This window comes from Pomacea canaliculata, linkage group LG2 (assembly GCF_003073045.1).
Source record: "Pomacea canaliculata isolate SZHN2017 linkage group LG2, ASM307304v1, whole genome shotgun sequence".
NCBI classification, from domain to species: Eukaryota; Metazoa; Mollusca; class Gastropoda; order Architaenioglossa; family Ampullariidae; genus Pomacea; species Pomacea canaliculata.
The window spans coordinates 26,731,005-26,753,489 of NC_037591.1; the positions used below are offsets into that span (position 1 = coordinate 26,731,005).

At 39.1% G+C, this 22,485-nt stretch overlaps 2 protein-coding genes across 6 annotated transcripts in view; both read right to left on the minus strand.

The window, feature by feature from the left end:
- Positions 1 to 22,485, minus strand: part of LOC112557458 — a 164,655-nt gene that overhangs the window by 17,536 nt on the left and 124,634 nt on the right. The gene's annotated exons all lie outside the window — the stretch shown is intronic.
- Positions 16,158 to 22,485, minus strand: part of LOC112557461 — a gene marked incomplete in the record, with an annotated part of 80,069 nt that continues 73,741 nt past the window's right edge. The window contains 4 exon segments of the mRNA XM_025227335.1: positions 16,158 to 18,311; positions 18,728 to 18,958; positions 20,353 to 20,505; positions 20,955 to 21,865. Coding sequence (XP_025083120.1) covers positions 18,126 to 18,311; positions 18,728 to 18,958; positions 20,353 to 20,505; positions 20,955 to 21,865 — 1,481 coding nt within the window.

Below are 22,485 nucleotides of genomic sequence, written 5' to 3' on the forward strand. Positions count from 1 at the left end.
CAGCAACACTGTGATTTCCCGTTTAGGCGGACACTCTCATCTTTGGCCGTAACATGGAGTATGATATAAAATACTTTATCATGTTACTGTAATGATGTGTCTTTTAACAGAGATATAAATCTTCTTAGACATCCAGAGTAAAGTGTTAAGCTACAGTTTCACAACATTTGGTAAACTCTATTCCGTCTTCACAGCTCTGTAATACGCAGAAAGCTGACAGGTGTAGTCTACTTAACATAAACTTGAATTACTTTAAATAACATTAAGTTGACTAACTGTTTGTAGTAACAAGCACTGTCAATGACTTGTGTTTGATGAGTTAACGTTTCATCAGTAACATGTCATTAATTTTTAAAACATACTTCTGGTGTCAGAAGTAACGTTGTATACAACATTTACTTACCTGAAGCACCAGCAAGCAGACCCTGTAGGAACCTGACCACAAGCTCACCGCACGTAACACAGTCGCCGGTAAATCTTCTGTGATCATGTTTTGGGAGAAGGAACCACTGGACTGGAGGGCCAGGTGTAGTGTCGTGCTGCCCACGTTGACTGTATGGCTTGAAAATACCCGGAGGAAAATCTGCAGATTCCATCTCCACAGACTTTGGAAATGGGATGGGTCTGGTTAAATGCTGCACTTGCCATCTGGACGGTGCAAACTTGGGTTCATAACCTACAGCCCAACAATGGACATCCGAAACTCTTGCCAACGTGTGAAGGAAACGTTCCATGTTGTACCATTCGTATCTGACACGTAATTTAGAAGGAAAGGAAGAAACATTTTAGAATACTTGCTAGTGGTGAATGTAAATGTATACGTCTTTGTATGAGGTGGTAGACTGACGAGAATTATTTTGCCTCAAAAAAAGGAAAACACACAAATATATATATATATTTAATTGTCATGAAAATTTGGGGCCTCCAGCTGTTTGCATTACGTAGTCGAAAGGGCTGGGGAGTTTGTGCTTTACTCTAAACCAGTAAATACAGCAAAGTAGCTGGCCTTTACAACGAGTGCTACCAAGTAGGGAAAAAGCAGATTGCCTTGATAGGAGATCGAAATCCAGGTCAGCTTAGTCAGTCAAACAATAATCTAACTCGTTCATTCAATAATCTTTGTGACTCTCATCTCCAGATATTTCACAACAATAGAATTATCTCCATGTTTCTGATTTCTTATTATCTGCTTCTCATGTTACTGATTACCTGTCAGAAGGCGACACTAGTGCATCTACGATGACATACAGCGGTCTTCCCTTCGCCGCTAGTGACAAGACAGTCAAATCATCATCAAAATAGAAGTTATAATCATCACAGAAGTCATAATCTAGAAGATAAAGCTGGCCTGATTTCCCAGTCTTTGCCATTTGTGTTTCTATGGTCTGTTCCAGCAGGTAATACGTGATCAAGCTCGGTGCACCTCCCCGTCTCCGGGGTCTGACCATGATGACGTCACATCCACATCGCAGCCATTCTGTAGCCTTCAGCTGCAGCACCAGACTTTTACCTGTACCAGGAGGTCCAGTCAAAAGGACCCTGGGAGTCGCTGTGTTCAGCAGATGAACTTGCTCCGGGAACAATGTAATCACAGCATGACACAGGGTCGTGGACGACGAAGGTTGGTCCAAGGTTTTGAGTGACAGGCGTGGGGGAGACAGGCATGGAACAGTCACTGTTACCGCCGGACCGCAGAATCTAGTAAATTAAGTGAAACAATGTACAAATATAGTACAAACTAGTCGAACACAAAATAATGTATCAATATTCGGATTAACAGAAATTAATATTTCCAATTTGACATAATTTCCATTGTGTTGAATAGTTGAGGGGTTTGATTTGTAACTTGATTTTAATGAGTATACACCGCTTCTCGATTTACGAGTGGCCAGTTACTCGAATTTAGAAGATATTTCATCTCTAAACTATTTTATTCATCCAATTTAGCGCAGTTAACCAATACAGCCGGGTAACAGAATACGATCATCATCATCGTCATCATCATTGTCATCATCGCTCAGCATTTCATGCCAGTGAAAGGATTTATGTTGGGCTGCTGCTGATTTGAATATCTTCATCTTTATTTATTTCTCTGCTAATGCGCTAAAATCTCTCATAGCATGGAAACATTCGGAAACACTTCAAAAACGTTATCTTTTATGTTTCAAGCTGACATCATCCTTTTCACAGCTTCTATCCCTCGAATGACACTCCCATGGACAACCATCGAACTCATATTTGTCTTTAAACTTATTAATACCCAAATGTTCAGACAACTTAAGTCCTTATTTGTTCAGTAGTTGTTTCCAGACTTTATCGCGAGCTCAGTTGCTGGCTATTCACAACACATAACTGACAAACTACAGAGAGTTCAGTGGCTGGTTGCACGAGATGTTTCTAAAACACAAAGCTGTTCTAAGGAACCAAACGTAGAAACTTTTTTTCAGAAGTCACTGCTTTGCACAAGTGCATACGAAAATTCAGATGTTGGGAAGGAAAATCTGGCTTAAGCAGTTTTATCTTGTTTAAAACAATTTTTTGAAAGTGTAAACTTGTGTTGTGCACTGTGTTATCTAAACACATTTAAGTTCTGAAAGAGTTTGCAAGTAGAAATGTGTTGTACAACTGGCCTTACAACTCCTCTGCACTCATTGTTCTATGCCAACAAGAAGTAGTCATGTCCTACCTCCTCTCAGTGCACTCATCTGTCTGTTTTTTTCAAGTCTGAGTTGATCACCACATGGCTGTGACATGACCTAGGGTCACCTAGGGCTCCTCCTCTGTCACCATATCTAACATACTATCTATCTATTCTCCATTAAAATCATTCGTTCCTCCGGAGACTTGGCTGTTCTACAACGAGAGACTTTAATAACCAGTTGGTTTCCACGTTTTAGGACAGCAGGCCTTCTGTCTTCTTGCTGATTTTTTTATTTTGGTCATTCGACCGTTTAAAAGGTCTGTGTTTATGAAAGCTATCTCGCGCTGGTTTACTACAGTTTAATTCTTTTGAATGTGTTCTTTCTGTATTTGTGAGTGTGTTTTCAATACAGAATAAATGTTGGTAAATATTTTGACATCCGTTTTTAAAAAATAGGATCCGCTAGATACGGGGTTTAAATTATCTGTATGATCTCGTGTCTTATCAAGTATAATAACTGATTTTGAAACCTGTTAGTACTAACCTGGCCAACAGTCTCTTGTAATCATCAAAACTGATTTCGGTTGCATCTCCACACCCAGCCACACATAGCAACCACCAGTCACCAAAGTCAGTGCTGACAATACCCGGGGTACCAGAGAAGGAAAGCTGATCAGAGGTGAGACAAAGGTCAGTGACGCCCGCAACATCTGTTGCTCCCAGACACCGACACAGAGCCTGTAAAATAACCAGGTATTGTTGAACCATCACTCAAATGCACCTTTCTTTTTTTTATCCTGAAACAACCCATTTTTCACAGTTCCTGTCTGGTGATAACTGCACAACATATCTCTAACACTTTAAACTGTTCTAAAGAAGTAAATTCTTTTAAGTTTTGCTCCTAGTCATTTAGAAGTGTTGCACAAGTGCAGTGAAAAATATTACTAATGGAAACAAAAATCTTAGTAAGAAAGTCTTGTTTTTATTAAAAAAAACTATTTTATAATGTTTTAAAATTGTGTTGCGCACTGTGTTTTTCTAAAACTGATTGTGTAAATAAATTTAACAAGGCCATAAAGTGTTTAGAATTAAAAATATGCTGTTCAGCTGTTTGGTTTAGTCAATGAACTTTTTAAGTTTCTGGTCAAATCACTGGAGACAACGACAATAGTAGTGAGTAGTCCTACTTTCTGTTTCTGTCATCATTTGGTATCATTAACCTGAAGTAAAGCTTTTCTGTGTTAAAAATAATCTGTCGACATGTGAAGCTTTTAGGAAGTAAATGGAAACTTAAAATTCTCCTTGTCGTTTCTTCATGCGATACAGGGGTTTGACAACCTAGGTTACTATCATCGAACACTTTCAAGCTTACTTAAGGTTGGGCGGCATCAGGAACGTTGATTGTTTTAATCGAGTTTCAGCAACAGTTTACTGATTCAAAAGCTATTGATAGATGAGACAAAAGATATTAAGTCTAAGGACCGTAAAAATAACGAAGTATGTAAGTGGTTCACAGTGTCAAGGGTATATGTTGAATATGTAGTTCATCTCTATGATTCTTACACCTTTACCATCTTTTATTTCAAGCCTCGACCTAGCAACACTTCTGCTGCGATGTCGAATAACTTGGCCTTACCTGGGGATTATTCAAAATGAGATGATTACATGATGCTTTCAATTTTATGAAAGATATTTAACATATAGTTATGGACGACTCAGTACACAGCCATGAGACAGTTTTATCTGAATGTATGCTTTTTCTGCTAATAACAGGATTTTTGGAGATATCAAATAATTAAAAAACTTACAGAATATCATATCCTAGACATTGAAAATCTCACTGAGCTTTGCAAATCACAACATCCAACATCCAGCTTCGAGAGTTTTTAGCAAATAAATCACATTCTATGATGACAAAGAAAGACCAAAGAAAAAAAAATGGTAAAACATGGAAAAAATAATTAGAGTTTGAGATATTTGATGAAAAACCATTTCAGTTTACAAGTACTACGGTCGTTGATTGGCAGCCAGTGAAGTAAGCTAAGCAGGATATGTCACGTGTATGTCACTTTACCGAAGCATCAGGCGTCCAGCGACTTTCTGCAAGAGTTGAGGGTTGCGGAAGCGGGAACCAGAAGGCTAGAAACGAGAGTTGCAGTAGTCCGGGGAGAGAATATCAAGGAAGCAACCAGCTGATGACAGTCTCGTGTCAGGTAACGTCGATAGTGAAAATGCGTCCGAGATGGAAGTTGTGATTTATTGGCTACATGGAGAAACTGGAGTTCAATATGACATTCTGGATGAAAGAAAGAAGTGACCAAAAAAAGGAGAGCGATTTCTGTGGGTGGAGAGGTATTGTATAATTGCGTATAGCCTCTGATGGCCAGATGGTGGAATACATAGTGTCAAGGACCAGTCCGTGCCTCCGTGTTTTTAAGATTATTTTAACCCCTTCTCGACCTATGGGCTGCAAGTGTAGATTTGTATGGGACAATGAAGAAGAAAGTCGGAGGGGAAAGGGTTAACCGTGAGACGAAATATTTGGTGGACCCGGTTCAGCAGTAGATTTTTGGCGGGAATGAGGTATAAATTTTACTTAGGCCCAGAATAGTGAAGGAAGAAGAAGTGCCTAAGTCAGGACTTGTAAATCTCCCGAGTTGAGATTACATAGTGGAGCAAGGTAGTGTCCATCGACGCTGAATGCGGCGCGGTACTGACCCCTTGTGGATTATCCTCGCCTACACAAGGTTTTAATTATAGGGCTGAAAGAACTGTACGAGATCGACCAACGGGCCTATCGAGGATTTGTAACTAGGCCAGTGGAGCACCGTCGGCCCCGTGACGTCACCGTGGAGTATCTCCGCTGTGACCCCGGAAACCGTCTCACCGACACACTGGCCAGTGTTGTGTACGGCCTTCTAGTGCCGTCAATCGCTGAGTTACGAGGAGCGGCCAAAGTTTCTTTCTTCCTCCCCTCACCTCGGGGAAGGATCAACCGATTCACTGGGATTATAAGTGTCGTTTGTGTTATTTGGATTCTAGTGGCTGGAGATGCTGAGGGCGACAACCCTAACATAGTGGGAGGCTGAATTGTGAGAATCGTTATGGGCAACTGATATTTTGATGATTCTTAGAGAGGGTATGATGATAGTTAGTGTGCATGGCTAGAAATTGATAATATATTGAGGAGTTGAACTTTGGAAACTGTTATGAGTTGTGAATTGAGAGATTGATAAATGTAATTAAGAGTAGAAGTTATTGGATTACCAGTCATGATACGTTTCGAAACCCGCTCCTTCGATGTTCACTTGTCATAGATGTTTTTGACCATACTCTAGTCAGAACTGTGTGTGTGTTGTGTGTTGAAGAATGCGGACTTGTCTGGCGTGAATGTGTAGCTTGCACCACCCGTGCCGTGACACATGGACAACAACAGATGTTGCGGGTAGAGGGTGTAGAAGACTGGCCCTTTAGGAAACACTATAGAGAACTGGAAAAGGGTTTAGAGGAATAGAAGCTGATGACGAGAACTTTAAAAACAAAAATATGGGAAGGGGAGGGGTGAATGGCGGCTGTAATGCACTTGAGAGATGGCTAGTGGTTGCGTTGTCAGCTGTTGGATCAGTGGTCGAGCATGCGACATAGTGTGTTCAGGCGACATGTGTGACAGCCTCTCACACAGTTTGCCAAGGTCCCGGATGAAAAGTTAAATATAGTAGTCTAAAATGTCCGAATTATGGCAGGGCACCATGATTCATCCATCAGTCAGAGTTCTTGTTTAATAAACAATAAAGTAGGTTCAAAAAGTCGATTATAAATTACGAGGAAACCCACTTCTGTCTTAGACAAGTCACCAAACTAAATGCTCCACAGTATAGTCCGCTAGCGAAAAATAGAGCGATCCCATGAAAACACAAAAAGTAAACATGGATAAAGGATAACTTCAACATTCAGCTGGCAGGCACAATGATAGCCCACATTATTTAGGATACATTTGATACTTGGTTGGTTATACTCTGTGTGACAACGAAAATTTGTTTTTCTCAGTAGATCCGGGATCTTCAGCGAGTGTCATGTAGTGACCTCCAACGATGTAAAAACTATTAGTAAACTATGTCACTTTACTTGTAAGAGCATATAAAATGATTTTATAGCACTAACATTGCGATGTTACCTCAATCAGTATCGGATCCTCAGCAAGTGCCTGTTGTACCTGATGACCTGTAAGGTTCGGGAAAGCAATTGTCTTTGTGATGCGCAGGCCTGGGACGATGTCTGACACCAGGTGTGACAACACGGCCTCCGCCCTGTCCACCTGTAATATGGCCTCTTTGAGTTTACTTCGTATCTTGCTGTCTACATCGTGTTGTGACATGCCACTCTTAGATGAGTTATCGCCAAATGCCTTCACCTCGCAGACGACAAGACCGTAGGTTCTGTGAATGATGAGCAGGTCAAAGTCGCCTTCCTCCCAGTTCCTTAGTGGAGCAGGAGGGACACTGTGGGATGGAGGTAAATAGACAGCTGCTGCTGAGTAACAAGGTTCGCCGGAATTTTGTCCAAAGTACAGCTGACTCAGCACAAACATCACCTCGTCCTTTGCTTCTGATCTTTCCTTCAGACAGAGCAACACCCGCTGTAAGGCTGAGTCGTTTTTGACCGAGTTGTACCAAGGAGTTTGTTTCCGGGAAATATACAGTTTTGACTGTTTATCGCTACAATACAACGAAGCAAAGTCCTGTGCACAGACAGGAAGCCAGAACTTGGTGCCATGAAGATTAGGAAAGGCGTCGTTCACCCACTGTATCCAGGCTTCTTGGCTCTCTTCTAGTGTAAAATCCTGTACACAGGTTATCAAAAAAGCGATAATATAATTTGCATAACATATTTATTTGTGTGTAGAGAGTTCAATGAAAGATAGAAAATGATATAAAAAAACAAGCAAAAGCAAATTGATTACACCGTGCGAAACATGAAGTTCGTGGATGACGATGAAGCAATAAGAAGACTTTGCTTGATTATGTAAGTGAACTTGGTTTTGTGACTAGAAAGGTACAAATGTAGAGAATGTAGCAGAAAATTCCAAACGAGAGGTCCACAGAAGGAGGAAGTGTCTGCGGAATGTCACTCGTTTAAAGTTGAATAGAAGAAGTAATCATCAGCTGATGGAATAGACAGTCTTGGGTGTCATTAAATGATGATAAAATTATTGATGATGACTGTGACAAAGTCTGGAAATTTCGTATTTGTAATTTCTTTTGTCATATGTATAACTGTTTCAAAATGGATTGGCAGTTGGTAGAATATCCATGTTAAAACCGAATTTCAGTGAGAAAGAAAAATGTCAAATTAAGCAGATTTGATTAATTAAGATTTGATTAATTAATTGATCAAGCAACTACTACTTTTGCAATCAACACAGAATACGTAGACACAAGAGAAATTCGATATTTTTATATATTTTTCACGACATTTTACCTTCATACCTTAGCTGTCGGGTACATGCTGAAGTGTGGCTCAGTCTCATTTTTCGTTAAAAATGTTCCTGAGGACAAAAGCAAGAAAATAAAAAATATAGAAAAAGTCTAACATTTCATAACAGTGATACCTATGCTTGCTTTCTTCTTCACTCATAAAATAAAATCTTCTATTTCTCCTGAATCAAATAATAGAATAATTGTGTGCGTATCAAACATACTTTCCCCTATGTGTGACCATTTATGTAAGAACTACGAATGAAGTTTTTATTCCCCATATTCACTATATCTGTGGCTCACTAGGTTCCCCATCACATTTTCCTTTGGTCTTAAAGCTGACGAAGAAAACTGTTGTTTTAACCTATGGTCAGCAGTAAACAAAAGTAAAGATGAAGCAGCTGTGACCCATCCTGTAAATAGTGATGTTAACTCAGCATCATTCTGCTAAAGTCTCCCATCGTGTAAACTATGTATATGGCAGATTCTCGAGACTAACCTCTCACCTTTATTCTTCCATCTGCCCCGTGCTCGGTGATGATGTATAGGTAGCTTTTCTCGATGATAGATGTCAAACATATCCCGATGACCCTCCTTCCAGTACAGTCTTCCAGAACTACTCCTCTGCGAGGAAAGAACCTTCGTCTCTGGTTCCAATGCCGGTTGTCGCTCCTGCTGCATTATCTTCTGGAGCTGACGCAGATTGAACGTGTGCTCATCCTCGCCCTCAGATCGCTTAGCTAACAGCGCCTGAAAATATTGCTCTTGCTGCTGCATCACCAGTTTTTTTAATGTCGGCACCATTTCTGCGTCGGGCTCCTCCTCGGCCTGATTGTCTGGACAAGCGAAGTGATTACTTGTTGAGGTGACAATGTAAAGTGCTTTGAACTTTGGAGGGGAAGAAGACTTATAACGGACTGTTGTATGACTACCGCAACACGCGCCATTTGCTTGAGAGTGTAAGACTATGTGCTACTCTTAAAGTCAGTGTAGGTTTAAAAATAATAAAAGCACTGAGATTTCGTTAGAAAATCATTAGAAAAAACAAAGTCTGTAAGGTTAATATGCGTTTTTTGCAATATTTGCAACTTGGGAAAACGGCGTGTGAAGTCTCTTAAGAGACAGTTTAAGGAGATATGAAGAAAGAAAAAAAATGGTCACGTGTAAGGTATTACAGTTACAGATACACTCAATAAGTAATCTATCATGTCCACCCACTATTATCTGTGTGCAATGAAGAGAAAACAAAGATAAAATTTTCAGAATCTGTAAAGTAAATGTATAAAAGTGTAACTGCTTTGTAACATAAATCACGTGGAAACATGTGAATGCTCGAATGCTGTTGTCATTTTTAAAAGACGATGGAAATTCTGCGGATTGATAAAATAATTGAAATTTAAAAAAAACATTGTTAGTGTAAGTGGGAAAAAGTGTATTGTTTTGATGTTAATGGACCAGCTCTCATGTAGCAGGTTATTCCCGCCATGGACTGAGATTTTCCGGGACTTACTGACTAGAGATCCAAATCACCATCTTTGGAATAAGATAATAAATAAACGATTGTGCTTTTAGGAGCTATATTTTCCAAAATATGTTTATATTGTCTGAATCTACCAGAATCTGTTAACTCGGACCACTGGAGTTCGTCTCTGATATCTTAAACACCAAATATGAGCCCTAAGAGAATTTGTAAGTATAAAGCCAGCCTGTAAATGAAACATTCCTTCAATATTCGCTTGAATCTCAACACAGACTGAAAGTGGACTATCAGGTGTAATGCAGGATTAACCACCATCATTAACATTTAACTAACAGAAAAGTAAATCAAAGTACTACATAAATGTATGTTAAATACACTCTCGTGGAAGTTTCACAGTCATATCTAGTCCACAAAGTTCCTGTTTATATAGTTCATCACCATTTTTAGCGATGTGTCCAGCTTATTAATTTCAACTTTTATTCTTAGAAGTGCTGTGCACCAGCAGCCGGATCTCTGGGGCACAAATCTCACGACTGTACATACGTATATACATACGGTCTATGTGACAGCACGACACTTTGAGATCATTTAAGGGTTTTCTAATGTGTGAACGTAGAGATAAATAACACGTAACACAAAAGATATGACTGCAGTTTCTGAAGACTATTTGTGTACCTGATTTTTCTGTGGCCTTTTCAAGAAGACTTCCAGTAGTGAGTACTTCTGTGTATTCAGTCAAGTTTTTCACCTTAATGTAGCGGAGAGAACAAAAGATAAGGTAAACAAGGTAACAAACATGTCAGCGAATGTAATGTGCTAAAGTGTATTTTTTGTACACATCTGCTATCAAACGATCTTAACAATTGTTTCTGCTAGTACATGTATTCACTGTATTAAACAAAATTAGCTGATACTACGTTCGGGGTTCGAACAATCTGATTCATATTTGGCAATAATATTGACGAAAACTAATTTCCATGTACGGTTAAAAAAATCGTCTTTGAGAGATATTCATTACTGTATGTGAACTGTAATGATGTGGTTAGGTTCAGTTGCTATAAGTACTTTAGTCAATGATACATCATTTAACCCCCCGCCATGTGAGTCATCTGTGACAGCATCTGTAAACCAGGGATCTCAGAAGTAACCTAAGGTCTCGGTTAATTTTTGTCTAGTGCATCTAATTTTTGTCTAATAGTTCTTACATGGCTTGGGTTTTGTACCTCACTGACATAGCTGTGATTATAGGTATGGTATGGCCGTCACTGGCTACTCACCGTCTGGGGGGTAGAGGGCGGATCATCATCCATGTTGTCACTTCGTCCGCCGTCAGCTTACAATGTCAGGGTTAGTAACTCATCTCGTTACTGTTGAGCAATGTTTGATGATTGATAATAAGTCAGAAGCTGAAAATATATCCGAGACATTCTGTACAGTTTGATTACAAAATAACCATCATGTGTGTGTGTGTGAGAGAGAGAGAGAGTTTCAGTTTTCTGTTGCACTGGTCAAAATATCAAGGGAAATAATCATCACTTAAAGGGCACACTTTTCTTGCAGTTGAAGGACTGGTCAGCAACATTCAAGAACTTGCCGACCTGTTTGACAAAGCATCAGCTTTACAATCTATGGGAATGAATGAGAAAAACGATGTATTTGCTTTGGTGATAATACGATAAGTCATTTCGTTTCTCTTACAGAATCTACATCAGCGAGCAGGAATAATACACAAGGGCAGGTAAGTATGAACACGATTTCAGGTCATAAGAACGTGTAATGACAACGATACGATACGATACGATACGACTTTATTTGTCCCAGAGGGCAATTCTGTTGCAGCTCGATTAAAAATTAAAAACTTAAAAATTCATAATTTCATGCACACAACTATTCATGTCTTATTCAGTCAAAAATCTCATAAAATAAACTTAAGAGCATCAGGACACATCGAGTTGAGATGGTGAGTCACATCTGCGATGCACTGTAACGCATTGGAAACATTTTCCCTGGGATGAATATACACAAGGGTGAAAACCAGCTGGGGAATTTTCTCGGGAGGTAAAAATGGCGAAGAGAAATCGTGAGAAGTTCAAGGTCGCGAGTACACATCCTTTCACGAATAATAACCGTATTACAGTACCTGCTGTTGACATAGAAACAGACTCCTCATGCCAGTAATTGTAGCAGATCTATCTGATCGAAACGGGCCAGAGAAACCGAGATGTCCAGATCTGCATCACCTTCGTGGAGCCATGTTTCCGTAACACCAACAAACAAGTATCCCTGAACAGTCGAAAGTTGTGTAAGCCACGCCTCAAGCTCATCAGTCTTGCCACGAATCGACTGGACATCGGATAGCAGGATAGAAGGATGAGGTGGAAACCTGTGTCGATCGTCCAGACGAAACTGCTTGAGTCTCCGCTTCACACCGTCTCTGCGTCCTCTCCTGTGTGATTTGCGAAGTGGAGGGAGCCGAGTAATGTCGATTTGCGAGCCCTAAAACTCCTAAAACTCCGGATAACAGATGAATGAAGACGAAGCAAGAGCTCGCGGAGTAATGAAGCCGGGGGCCAACATTAAATAAGCTGACCGCCATCTAAATATTGTCGGCTAGTGGTAACGGTCACATCCATCCAAAATGAAAAAAAAAAACCACATGCCTAAGAAGACTGAACGTAAGATCATCATCACTACACACAGTTCGACACCCAAGTCTATCACTCAACGACTACCCGACACAGTGGCAGACGAAAAACGATGAAAAATGAAGAAAAAGCGAAATCGGGTTGAGAGCTGCAGACGTCGCACAACGAGGAGCGGCCATCTTGATCAAACATCAAACAACCATGAAGTATACAACAGAAGGAGGCAGGAGAAGAAACAGGCACAAAAGTATGGCTAGATAATATCCAAGACTAGATACACTTGTCATTGAGCGGATCAAAGACGATGGCAAACTGACAGAAAGAAAAAGCTGGTATGTTGTAACGATTCGCGATTGAGACGAATCTAGTTAGATTCATGTTTATTTTTAACTTTCCCTGTGGTCAGGGAAGAGCAGTCGCGCGAGCGCTGACGTAGCTCTGCGTGACGATTCTTTCGCGTCATATAGTGAATGACGTAAAACAGCTTAGCACAGCGTAACTAGGGCGACGGTAGGCAATGGAGAGCCATGGAGTACTCATGATTGGTTGAGAGAGTCTCCAAGAAAGACAGTTGGATGGTCGTCCTAGTTACCTGGTCGCTAGGGGTGCCTGATTGGTCAGGAGGAAAAAAAGGACGAGTTAACTAGGGGATTCTAACGGTTCTCGACAGAGACGAGACCAAGCAGTTAGAGAGTGCAGAGCTCCGTGGTCAGTGAACAGTGTATGGTTAACTGCCTGCAGCGGATACCCAACGTTTTTCCTGAGGCGTATTATCGTGTGTATTCCGAGTGTGGTGTGGAAATCAATTCAGTCGGAATATAATATCTTCGCCGATACGGCTTTAATCTCTCCTTAGCTTCACGAACTGCGTGAAGTGATACATCGGACGTAACCTGCTGGTCCAGTCAGTGATCACGTCAGCGCCAACCGTCTGAGAAACGTTAGGAGGAGGTTGACGCTGGAGGGGGTAGCGTTATTTTATTTTGTTTCATCCTCATCTCATCGTTAGTTAATTTCATAAACATTAAATGTGTTAATCGTTGGCCGGACCTTTTTGTTGAAAAAGGTGAAAGAGTGCGGCGAGCGTGGTTTACATGCAGATGTTTACACGCGCTCGCAGACACATTCAACACACTCTTTCGTTAAAAACGTTACATATGTAAAGGTAGTTTTTACTGAATTTACATTCCAAAAGCCAGTTTTTATTATTACTACCACTGGGGATTAGGATACCCTTGGAGCATTATAAGATCATAAAGTTTCTAAATATTTGGTATTGATTTCATTTTTTACTTTCCATTTACAGTAAACAGCACGATATACCATAGGCTTAAATATCAAATGATTAAAATTTTGAACTGCGATTGATAGCATTTTTTTGTTCATAATTATATAGTTTAATAAATAATTTAGTTCATAATGTAAATATTTCTACATTGATAATTCTTACACTGACATATTTAATAATTAGATTTCATATGCCAGTCATAGCCTTAGTATAGCTTTAGATAAACAATCGTTGTCCTATTTTAATCGGTTTGATAATATTTATAGCACATGTGGCTGTTTGCGCTTTCTTAGGTAAATAGCACTTTAACTGTATTATTTTGTTCAGATGACGAACTGAGCTTCCAACGAATTTGTTGACGAATCTTGTGGATGATCGCCGACATCATTTATTTTACTAAAAACGGCCTAAAGGCACTCAGACTGTCACTAATTGTGTGAGAAAGAGTGTGAGGCCTGAGCTACCAGCAAGCTTTATGCTCGCAAATGTCGAAATGCTTGGTGTTTTTAAAGGCGTTGTGTTATCGCACGTATTGGTCAGACAAACCACTGATTAGAGACAATACCAACAAAGTAAATTTTATGTAAATGGACTGGTCTTACTTCACAGACAGCAATGATTGCAACCCGGTGAAGCATTCGCATAACCATAATATACGACAACCAGTTAATTGATCTCCTCGAACAGAAAGTGCGAACACAGACTCTTAGCTTCCCACGTACGCGAAATGTTGCATTTTAATTGGGTGTTGCTGTTGGACACAGACGTAAACAACACAGGACATTGTACTCCGAGTATGAATAATGTACAGAACCTAGAGTTTAAGGTGATTTCTTTTCCAATGTAATAAACACAAATACACGGTTATCCACACACTAGAAAATCTTCAACCACAAGTGTGTGTGTGTGTGCGCGCGCTAACGGTGTAATATATGCGAAAGCGACTTACATGTTGGGTAATATGAGTGCATATTTATAATCAACACTGAAACAACATTTCATGGCATGTTACACGTGTCTAACAGACAATGAAAACATCGCAACCGGCTGAAGGTCTAAAACGAGCTGGGACATGCATGATACAAACCGGCAATTATGTACACCACCTTAAAACTGTATTCATTGAACATAAACAATATGGCTGACTCGCCAGCCTGCAAACATCATACTAAGACCCCGGAAGTACCCCGGATGTCCCATCAAAGGATAATTCTAATCACGACAGGGACTACATCAAAACAAAACAAAAATACAGTAAGAACTGGAGCACGTTTCTTGCTCAATTATGTAAGTGAGTCATGATCATCTCCCAAACAAGAATGTCAAAACTAAAAATTCTAATGCATAACTCTAGTCCACCAGCGCCATCTTGGCTGCTGATCAAATCTTTCAAACTGTAGCTGCCGAGCCTATTGTCACTGAGTGGTAATAAACATGTTAATAACCAGGAATGGGCGGTAAAACAACGAGACAGTACATTCTGGAATCTTAAGAAATGATACCAGACCATATCGACTAACTGATGTAACGATAAAACAACTTTTTACCTACTCGCAGGCTTCCTGTCAAGCTCGGACACGACTGCTGGAGCGAACTACTCAACTCTGATTTCCCGAAGTTATTTATAGATGAGATCAACACTATCGGGGTTTTCCGAACCTCAATCAAGTCATACATCTAGATACTGTATACATGTATTGAGTTTATTAACAGGTGTAATCCAATCAGTGGGAGTTTCCCAAACCTCGCCCGAGATGAACATCCAGATAAAGTACAGATGTAGAGGTGTCCTATTCTACTCAGCACATAGGTGTAGGGATATTTACCAGCTTCAGTTCATTAATTAAAAATGCGTTTTGTTTTGGCGACTACCTTAACCATCACACTAAACACCTCTGACGACTCTCTCACTGATGTTTGCCTCATTTGGATACGTGGACTGCATGGTTAGCATGTAAAATGTAAAATGATTAATACACTTTACTCCTAGCGTGTAAACTCTCCAGGTAATAAATTTGTTTGTAATGTGACTAGAGGTTTAATGCATAATTTTAAATAGTAATAGAAAAATTAAGTAAGAAATAAGTTTACAGGAACTGCTGTGCACCGAACGACTGTGAAATATCCAGATCTGTTGGGAGCCCGAGTATATTCTCTTTCCTTTGGGCGTTTGCCATCGCGAGGATGCTGGAGTTGGTGTGACTGGGAACCTTGGCTGGGAAGACCCCTTCACCTTCCAGGACGGTGTACAACGATGAGTGTTTTTCTTCGTCTGCCCGAGCGAATTTCTTCAGCCAAGGATTAACTGTGTTCAGTGGCTGAGTGTGGGACTACCTGTGCCAGTGTTTGAGTGAAATAAGTGCCACTGAGTTCTTCGGAAGTGTGCGTTGGAGTAAGCCTCCCTCTGTAGGTGATGTGTGCGATTCCCGACGCGGTGTATGGTTGAACTTGTTATTAGCTGGCAGGGAAGGAGCTTACTGTGGAACATAAGTGTTATATAACCCTAACCTACTAAAAGTGTAAAGTAACACTATTCATGAACAAGAATGTTGCAGAGCCCCACTGTTCAAGTGGTCCATAAGGAAGACAATATCTGTACCCCATTCACGATCACAAACTTCGTTGAAAGTGTTTGTCTTTTCATTTATTTCTAAAAACAGAACAGTTTCTTCTCGGAGCTCTCAAACTTGCATGATAATTCTTTCCAACATATCCACTGCATATTTGTGTGGTAGGCAACTTGTTTGTGATTGTACTCAACGTCCTTCAGCAATTTAAACTGTCGGTAGCTGACTACTCTTGTTCTAATAAAGTTCATGATTTTCACCACAATATTTACATCACGGTTAGAATAGCCTGTCTAAAACAGTTTCTTATGCATTAAGGAAACAAGTCGCTAATGGGCGAAACCACAAATCGAGACTGCCGGTAACTAGTCGCACAGTCGAATTACCAATGACAATAACAATATTGTTTATTTTGATAATAAATATAGCAACTGAGAAAGAGGTAATTGCAGAACCAGAAACATATTTTATTCAATAGAAAAAATGCATACATATGCGAACACTGGACACGTAGAATAGAACACTGAAAAGGTTGTGAAGCCATTGACCTTGCTACTTAGAGGAATAGCTTAGGATGTCAAGAGTTCTTACAGTCAAACTTTTAGCTTGTGATTATAAACGGAGCCATTGTAATGGTGCTAACTGTAACTGGACTCAAAATATGGGTAATAAGCAGATCCAGTATTTTATAAATGAGCAAGTAAGATTAGCATTTTATTTGAGACTTATTATTCCAGCTGGAAATGCTGATTACCGTTATCTCAGGGCGAGACATAGCTGAAGTTTACACAAGCTGTAAAATCCTTCATCTATCGTCTTAACAGAGGAAGAAAATAAAAGCACAATCTTTGTTCTATGCTCTCATAAGATTCTGTAACATAAGAGAACTGAGACACACGACGATAAGTTTATCAACAAGCTGAAATCTCATGTTCCAAAATCTTTTCAATTTGTCAAATATGATCATTATATTTTAGCATCATATTTATGAAATGTTTAATAATTTCACTTTTTGTCTGTAATAAATGAGGCTTCTTCTGCCTATGTGTACTCTAAATACCAATTCATACATATAAATTGAGGCATTACCTAACACAGCTGAGTAAAAATTTGGAAAAAAAAGTTCATTCCAAATTTATATTATCACAACCTAGCGCATGTCAGGTCTATCTGTGGAGTGTTTTAAACTTGAACGAACGCACGCATGGTAAAATATAAACTAACACTAACTATACTGGATATACTGACGATCCGAGCATTAATCAATTCGTGACTCTTAAAATACTATTTCACACAAGTTTCAAAAATATAGTAATGATTATCTGTTTGACATAACAGGTCACAGTAATCCATAAAAGTGTTTATAACACTGTGATATCTTTTCAGATAATTCATGTTCTTTACAATGATTCAAAGTCTTGAATGATTTATTCACATACTAGTCAAAGAAAGCTTAATATAAATGGTTTTAAAAAGCTGTTTCAAATATATCTATGTGTGTTGGTCTCTACACAACGAAGACATCGATACATAATTTTTATGAAAAATATCCATAAATCGAACAAATAGAAATACTCAAAAGCAAGGAGACGAGTCACGTTAAAGGACGGGTGGTGTGCATTTGCATTATTTTTCTAGGGATGGGGTAAATCAGTGCAAGAAACAACACATTGGAACTGTCAGGTTTCCTGTAGTCCCTTCAGTAAAGAGCCAAGACCAAGCTGATGATTTGCTTCTGCTTCTTATTTTGTCATGAGAACGATAAACTTTTTAATGATGAAACTTTTGCGACACAGTCACAGTTATCACATTAGTTATAACAAATGTGTGATGTAAATAATAAAACAAGAAATGTCTTTTTTTTACTTAATTACACAAAAATAACTTCATCAAACTGTTGTCAATAGCCAGAATTCAAGGGCAGATCATTTGCTCGTGTGGTTGTCTTCTTACTGTACACCTCAAGGCCTCCTGATACGGGTATGCTCTTATACAGTTGATTGTAACACTGTATCTTTTAAGAGACTCTTTTAATAATCTTGTAACATTGGTTGCTCTGTTGATTGGTTATTCTCTGTTATTTGAAGAACATTTCCTGTTTTTCGTGTGATAAGATGCTGAGCAATAGTTACATTACCCTGGACATTATTAATGGTGATTCCAGGAAAACTGCAATTGGTACCATTAGAAATATATTTTTCCTTTCCATTGTGCTGCTGAAACATGAACATGTTTTTATATATTTGAAATATGTAATTTAAAATATAATTGTAGAGAAAATTCACATTCTTATTATGCACAACGATTAACGATTTTTTTTTTTGTTAACTTACTGAGAGGAAAAGTGAAGGGAAAATTGTAATAGACAGCATTAAGAGGATCATCGTTAAAACGAACAAATATAAAAATGCATTAAGCCACATTGTGTGATTTTTAAAAACTCTAACATTTAAGGAATCATAGATAAATAGATCGATAGATACAGTTCTCTCTCTGTCTGTCTCTCTCTCTCACACACACACACTTCCCCGCCTATCGTCGTCTTCTTTCTTTCTCACTAACACACCCATCCGCTTAGTTGAAGGAAGAAACAATAGAAGCAAGCAAAGAAATGTGTGAAGTCAGTTATTACCTGGAGATCCACTTGATATGGTGCACTGTGCCACAATGGTTCTATACTCTCCTGCGTTTTAAAGTGTGAAACACGAATGCATGCGACTAGAGTTGAAGGCATCCCTCTATTTTCATTTGATTTACATTTCAGCATCCAGCCAGGACTGAAAGGACCCAGGTCTGTGTATTTCACTGCCTGGTGTTCTTTGGAGTTGTCACATGTTACTTTGCCCCAGTTGAGACAGAATGTCTGGAAAAGAAATAATTTGAGCTGCCATTTGCTACATGATTTCTACGAAGTCAAACCGATTCCAGTGATCTATACAATTTTTGCAATACATCAAGTAATTGTGTTGTCAAATCTGCGTAATCACAAGTAAATTTTCCTTTATCTAGCACTCAAACAATCAGTTATAGACATCGTACCAAAAAAAAAACCAAAAAAACAAAACAAAAACAAAACAAACAAACAAAAAAAAAACTGTTCGCAGTTAAACAATGAGGGACAAAGGTATGATAATTATGTTCATAAGCACTTAGCCCTGAATTCTTGTCTAAACCTTATCCTACCCCTAAACATCAAAACCAAAACCCCTCTTTCAACCATTTCTCAAATCCACTTTTACTCTGGTGACGAAGATTGACTGCTTTTATATAGATTCGTGATACCTAAAAAAGTCTCGTTTAAATACTTGTCCAAAAATTTACTTTTATGTACTGAGCACTTGGATTAGCAATCAAATGTGACACATGATCACACGTACTTGATACTCCTAGAATTTTATACAAAACATCGATCATCTTGCAACGTCTCCTCATATTTAATGATTTTGTAGCACTCCAGAAGTGTACTATGTAATTGTTGGTTGTAAGGTCGGCGTCGAGCGACGCTGACCCCCTTTCCCATGCTGGCTGCATCCGTGGTAGCCGACCCTGAACTGCCCACCCTCGGCCACTGGTCTATTGTTACACCCGCCTGAGAACTTGGGGGGAACAATGACCAGACAGGGCGAGGGGGGCGAGGGATGGAGGGATCTGGATTCTAGAATGTTCGAAGGTAGGGAAATAAGAGCGGGGCTGACAGTGGCGTGGGACCGGGTTGAGATTGGAAAGAGAGAGGCAGGCCAGCCGCCGAGAAAAACTGAATAAAGAAACTTCAGCTGAGAATTCCATCTTGTGTTGTCTCAGGTACGACTAGCCCACCCTACGTAGCCATCAGACGCTGACGTGTTGGTTACAATTTAATACAAGTTTCGATGTTGGGACAACTTGTGTGGAAGCTTGAAATGAGGAGGTATATTTGTTAGACAAAACACGAACCTTTTTAGCACATTTCGTGGCTTCAACTTATTTTTCACGATTGTTTTATAAAAAAAAAAAACTGCTGTAGTTCCAAGGCGCACATCAGAAGCTGCGTAAAAGAACTAGAGATTATTTTCTAATTTAATACTCAATCCAGTGTATATATATATATCAGAATGTATACACCCCTCTAAAAGAAATTGGCTAACGTTTTAGTAATTTTTAACTTGATTATAAGATAAAAGAATGCTGTATTTGGCCATAACAAGAGAATATAAAGCACATTGATTAAACTGTGCTAAGACAAATACACAATGTAAGAAAAATTGTAACAAGTCATACGTTTGTTGCTGCGAGTTTCTGGTTAAATTGCCAAGTAGTCGTCTGATCATTGTCGATAATAAGGTCCACTTGCAGTTCAGCTGGTATCAACATCTTTTTGAGCTGAAATGTTGTACTTAAGACCTCTTTGTAACAATTGTCTTCCGGCTTCCACTGTACATTATAGAAACTGTCTTTATAATATTCCATTAATAGTGTTTTCTTCTTACACTAATACTTCTATGAAAACGATAAAATACGCACTGGTACAAAGGCCCACCAACCTAAGCCAGATTTAATTCTTGTAAGCCTCCTGGCGCGTAAATATTTTATTTGAAAGTAAACAGAATCATGAAATGCAATTATTCAGAATTTGAAACATCAGTAGGCCTTAAAACGATTTTTACCAATTTTCAATCTCCAAATAAAATGTGTTTTTATATATCTCCTGCACTTTCAATTTCTGTTGTATAGTTTATCATCCTGTGTATTTCTTCCTAACTTTGCTTATAGAGCCTTTAACACATGCTTCAATCTATTGATAAAAACCTTTAAATGTATATTTATACTTGTTTACTGTTTGATTATATCCTGTAAATTATAGAAACTGTTTTCTGCCTCACCTGTCGAAAGTCTGAAATATGTATCTTGTCCCAGAGTCGTGCTATGACGGACACTTGCACAGACTCATTGTCATACGTGGGAGACGCATACACCTGCAGGCCGATGTTCTGACATAGACCACAGTATGTGCATACGTACCCACTGAAATGTGACGTCATCACTTCAACCTGTCTTTCTTCATTTACATAAAAATAGGCTGCTAATGCCTCTTTGTCAGGTGTCTGTGTCATGTCTTCAAGTCTTTGTATTTCGCTAATATTTATTTCTTCTTCTTGTCCTCCATGTGTTATGCAGTAAACATGCAAAAGGTTGACGTCATAGTCTGAAGACAGGCAGGTAGGCAAGGTGATCTGAATATGATTTTGGAAGCAGAAGTCATGATCTGCCTTGAACTCGGCCAATGGGCTGACGATGGTTTCCGTGACAGGCAGCTGTAGTTTGTGCTTGATGTACACGTCGTTAGCACAAATGGCGACATGAACTGCGACCTTTGTGTTGTCGTCTATAACGCCTGCTGGCACCTGAAGAACGACATCGGATCCTTGTACCTGCAGTCTGCCTCCTTCTGCAGAAAAATAAGAGCAGTCTTGCCAGGGCTTGCTAAAGATGGGTGACGAGGCCATATCATCGCTTCTCTCAGTAGCCTCTCCTGCTCTGCATTCATCGTGAGAACGGTTAGGTTTCTCGGTTGGTGGTAGAGATGCTTCGCCGAGATCAAGTCTGATTGGATACAGAACAGAAAAGGACTGAGGATCAGTGTCCAAGGTGGAGGAGGTTAGTATTTTTACATCTTCTGATTCTGTGATATGGCATTTAGCTCCAGTTTTGTCAGTGTCCCTCTCTTCCTTCTGTATTTCTTCAGCAAGCTTCTGTTCATCCTCAGACGCTATGTCACAATTTCCATAATATTCTGCAGCACGAAAAGTATGTGAGCAAAATTAGTACAGTTTATAAGGATATGTTGGGCAATTTTTGCTATAAAAAGGGAAGGTAACAGTTCTGCAACATTTACTAAATTAGTTTCGAGATTTGTTTCTGTTATTGCGTTCTCAGTATTTCTCATTTGATTTTTGAGGGTTTTTTTTTTGTTTGTTTTTTTTTGTGTATCCTGACACACAAATTTTCTTTGTTTGCAAGAAGTAGAATACATTCTAAAGTTTGTTTTACACTGCCCGTTTATGTGACGAGTAAACTCTGGTCAACACTGCATTTCATTGTTGTATTCTGAGTCGTAAATGTATTAAGAATAACTAATAAGTTGTTATTCGTCCTTTTTCTTCCGAATAGAACGTGATCTACACAGACATGAAACACTCTAGAACCTTAAGATAAGTCGACAAAAATATATTGTTTACAACAAAGGCTAATTCTCAGTATTCTCCTCTCAAACCTCCATTTTTCAGGTTTTGACATACGAAAACACTAAGATTAGAAAAGTTGTCATTTTGGACACATATGTAGTATTAAAATCCATTATCATTTAAACAGTAATATCTCAGCAAAGATGAAATGGAAAAAAATCGGTTAAGC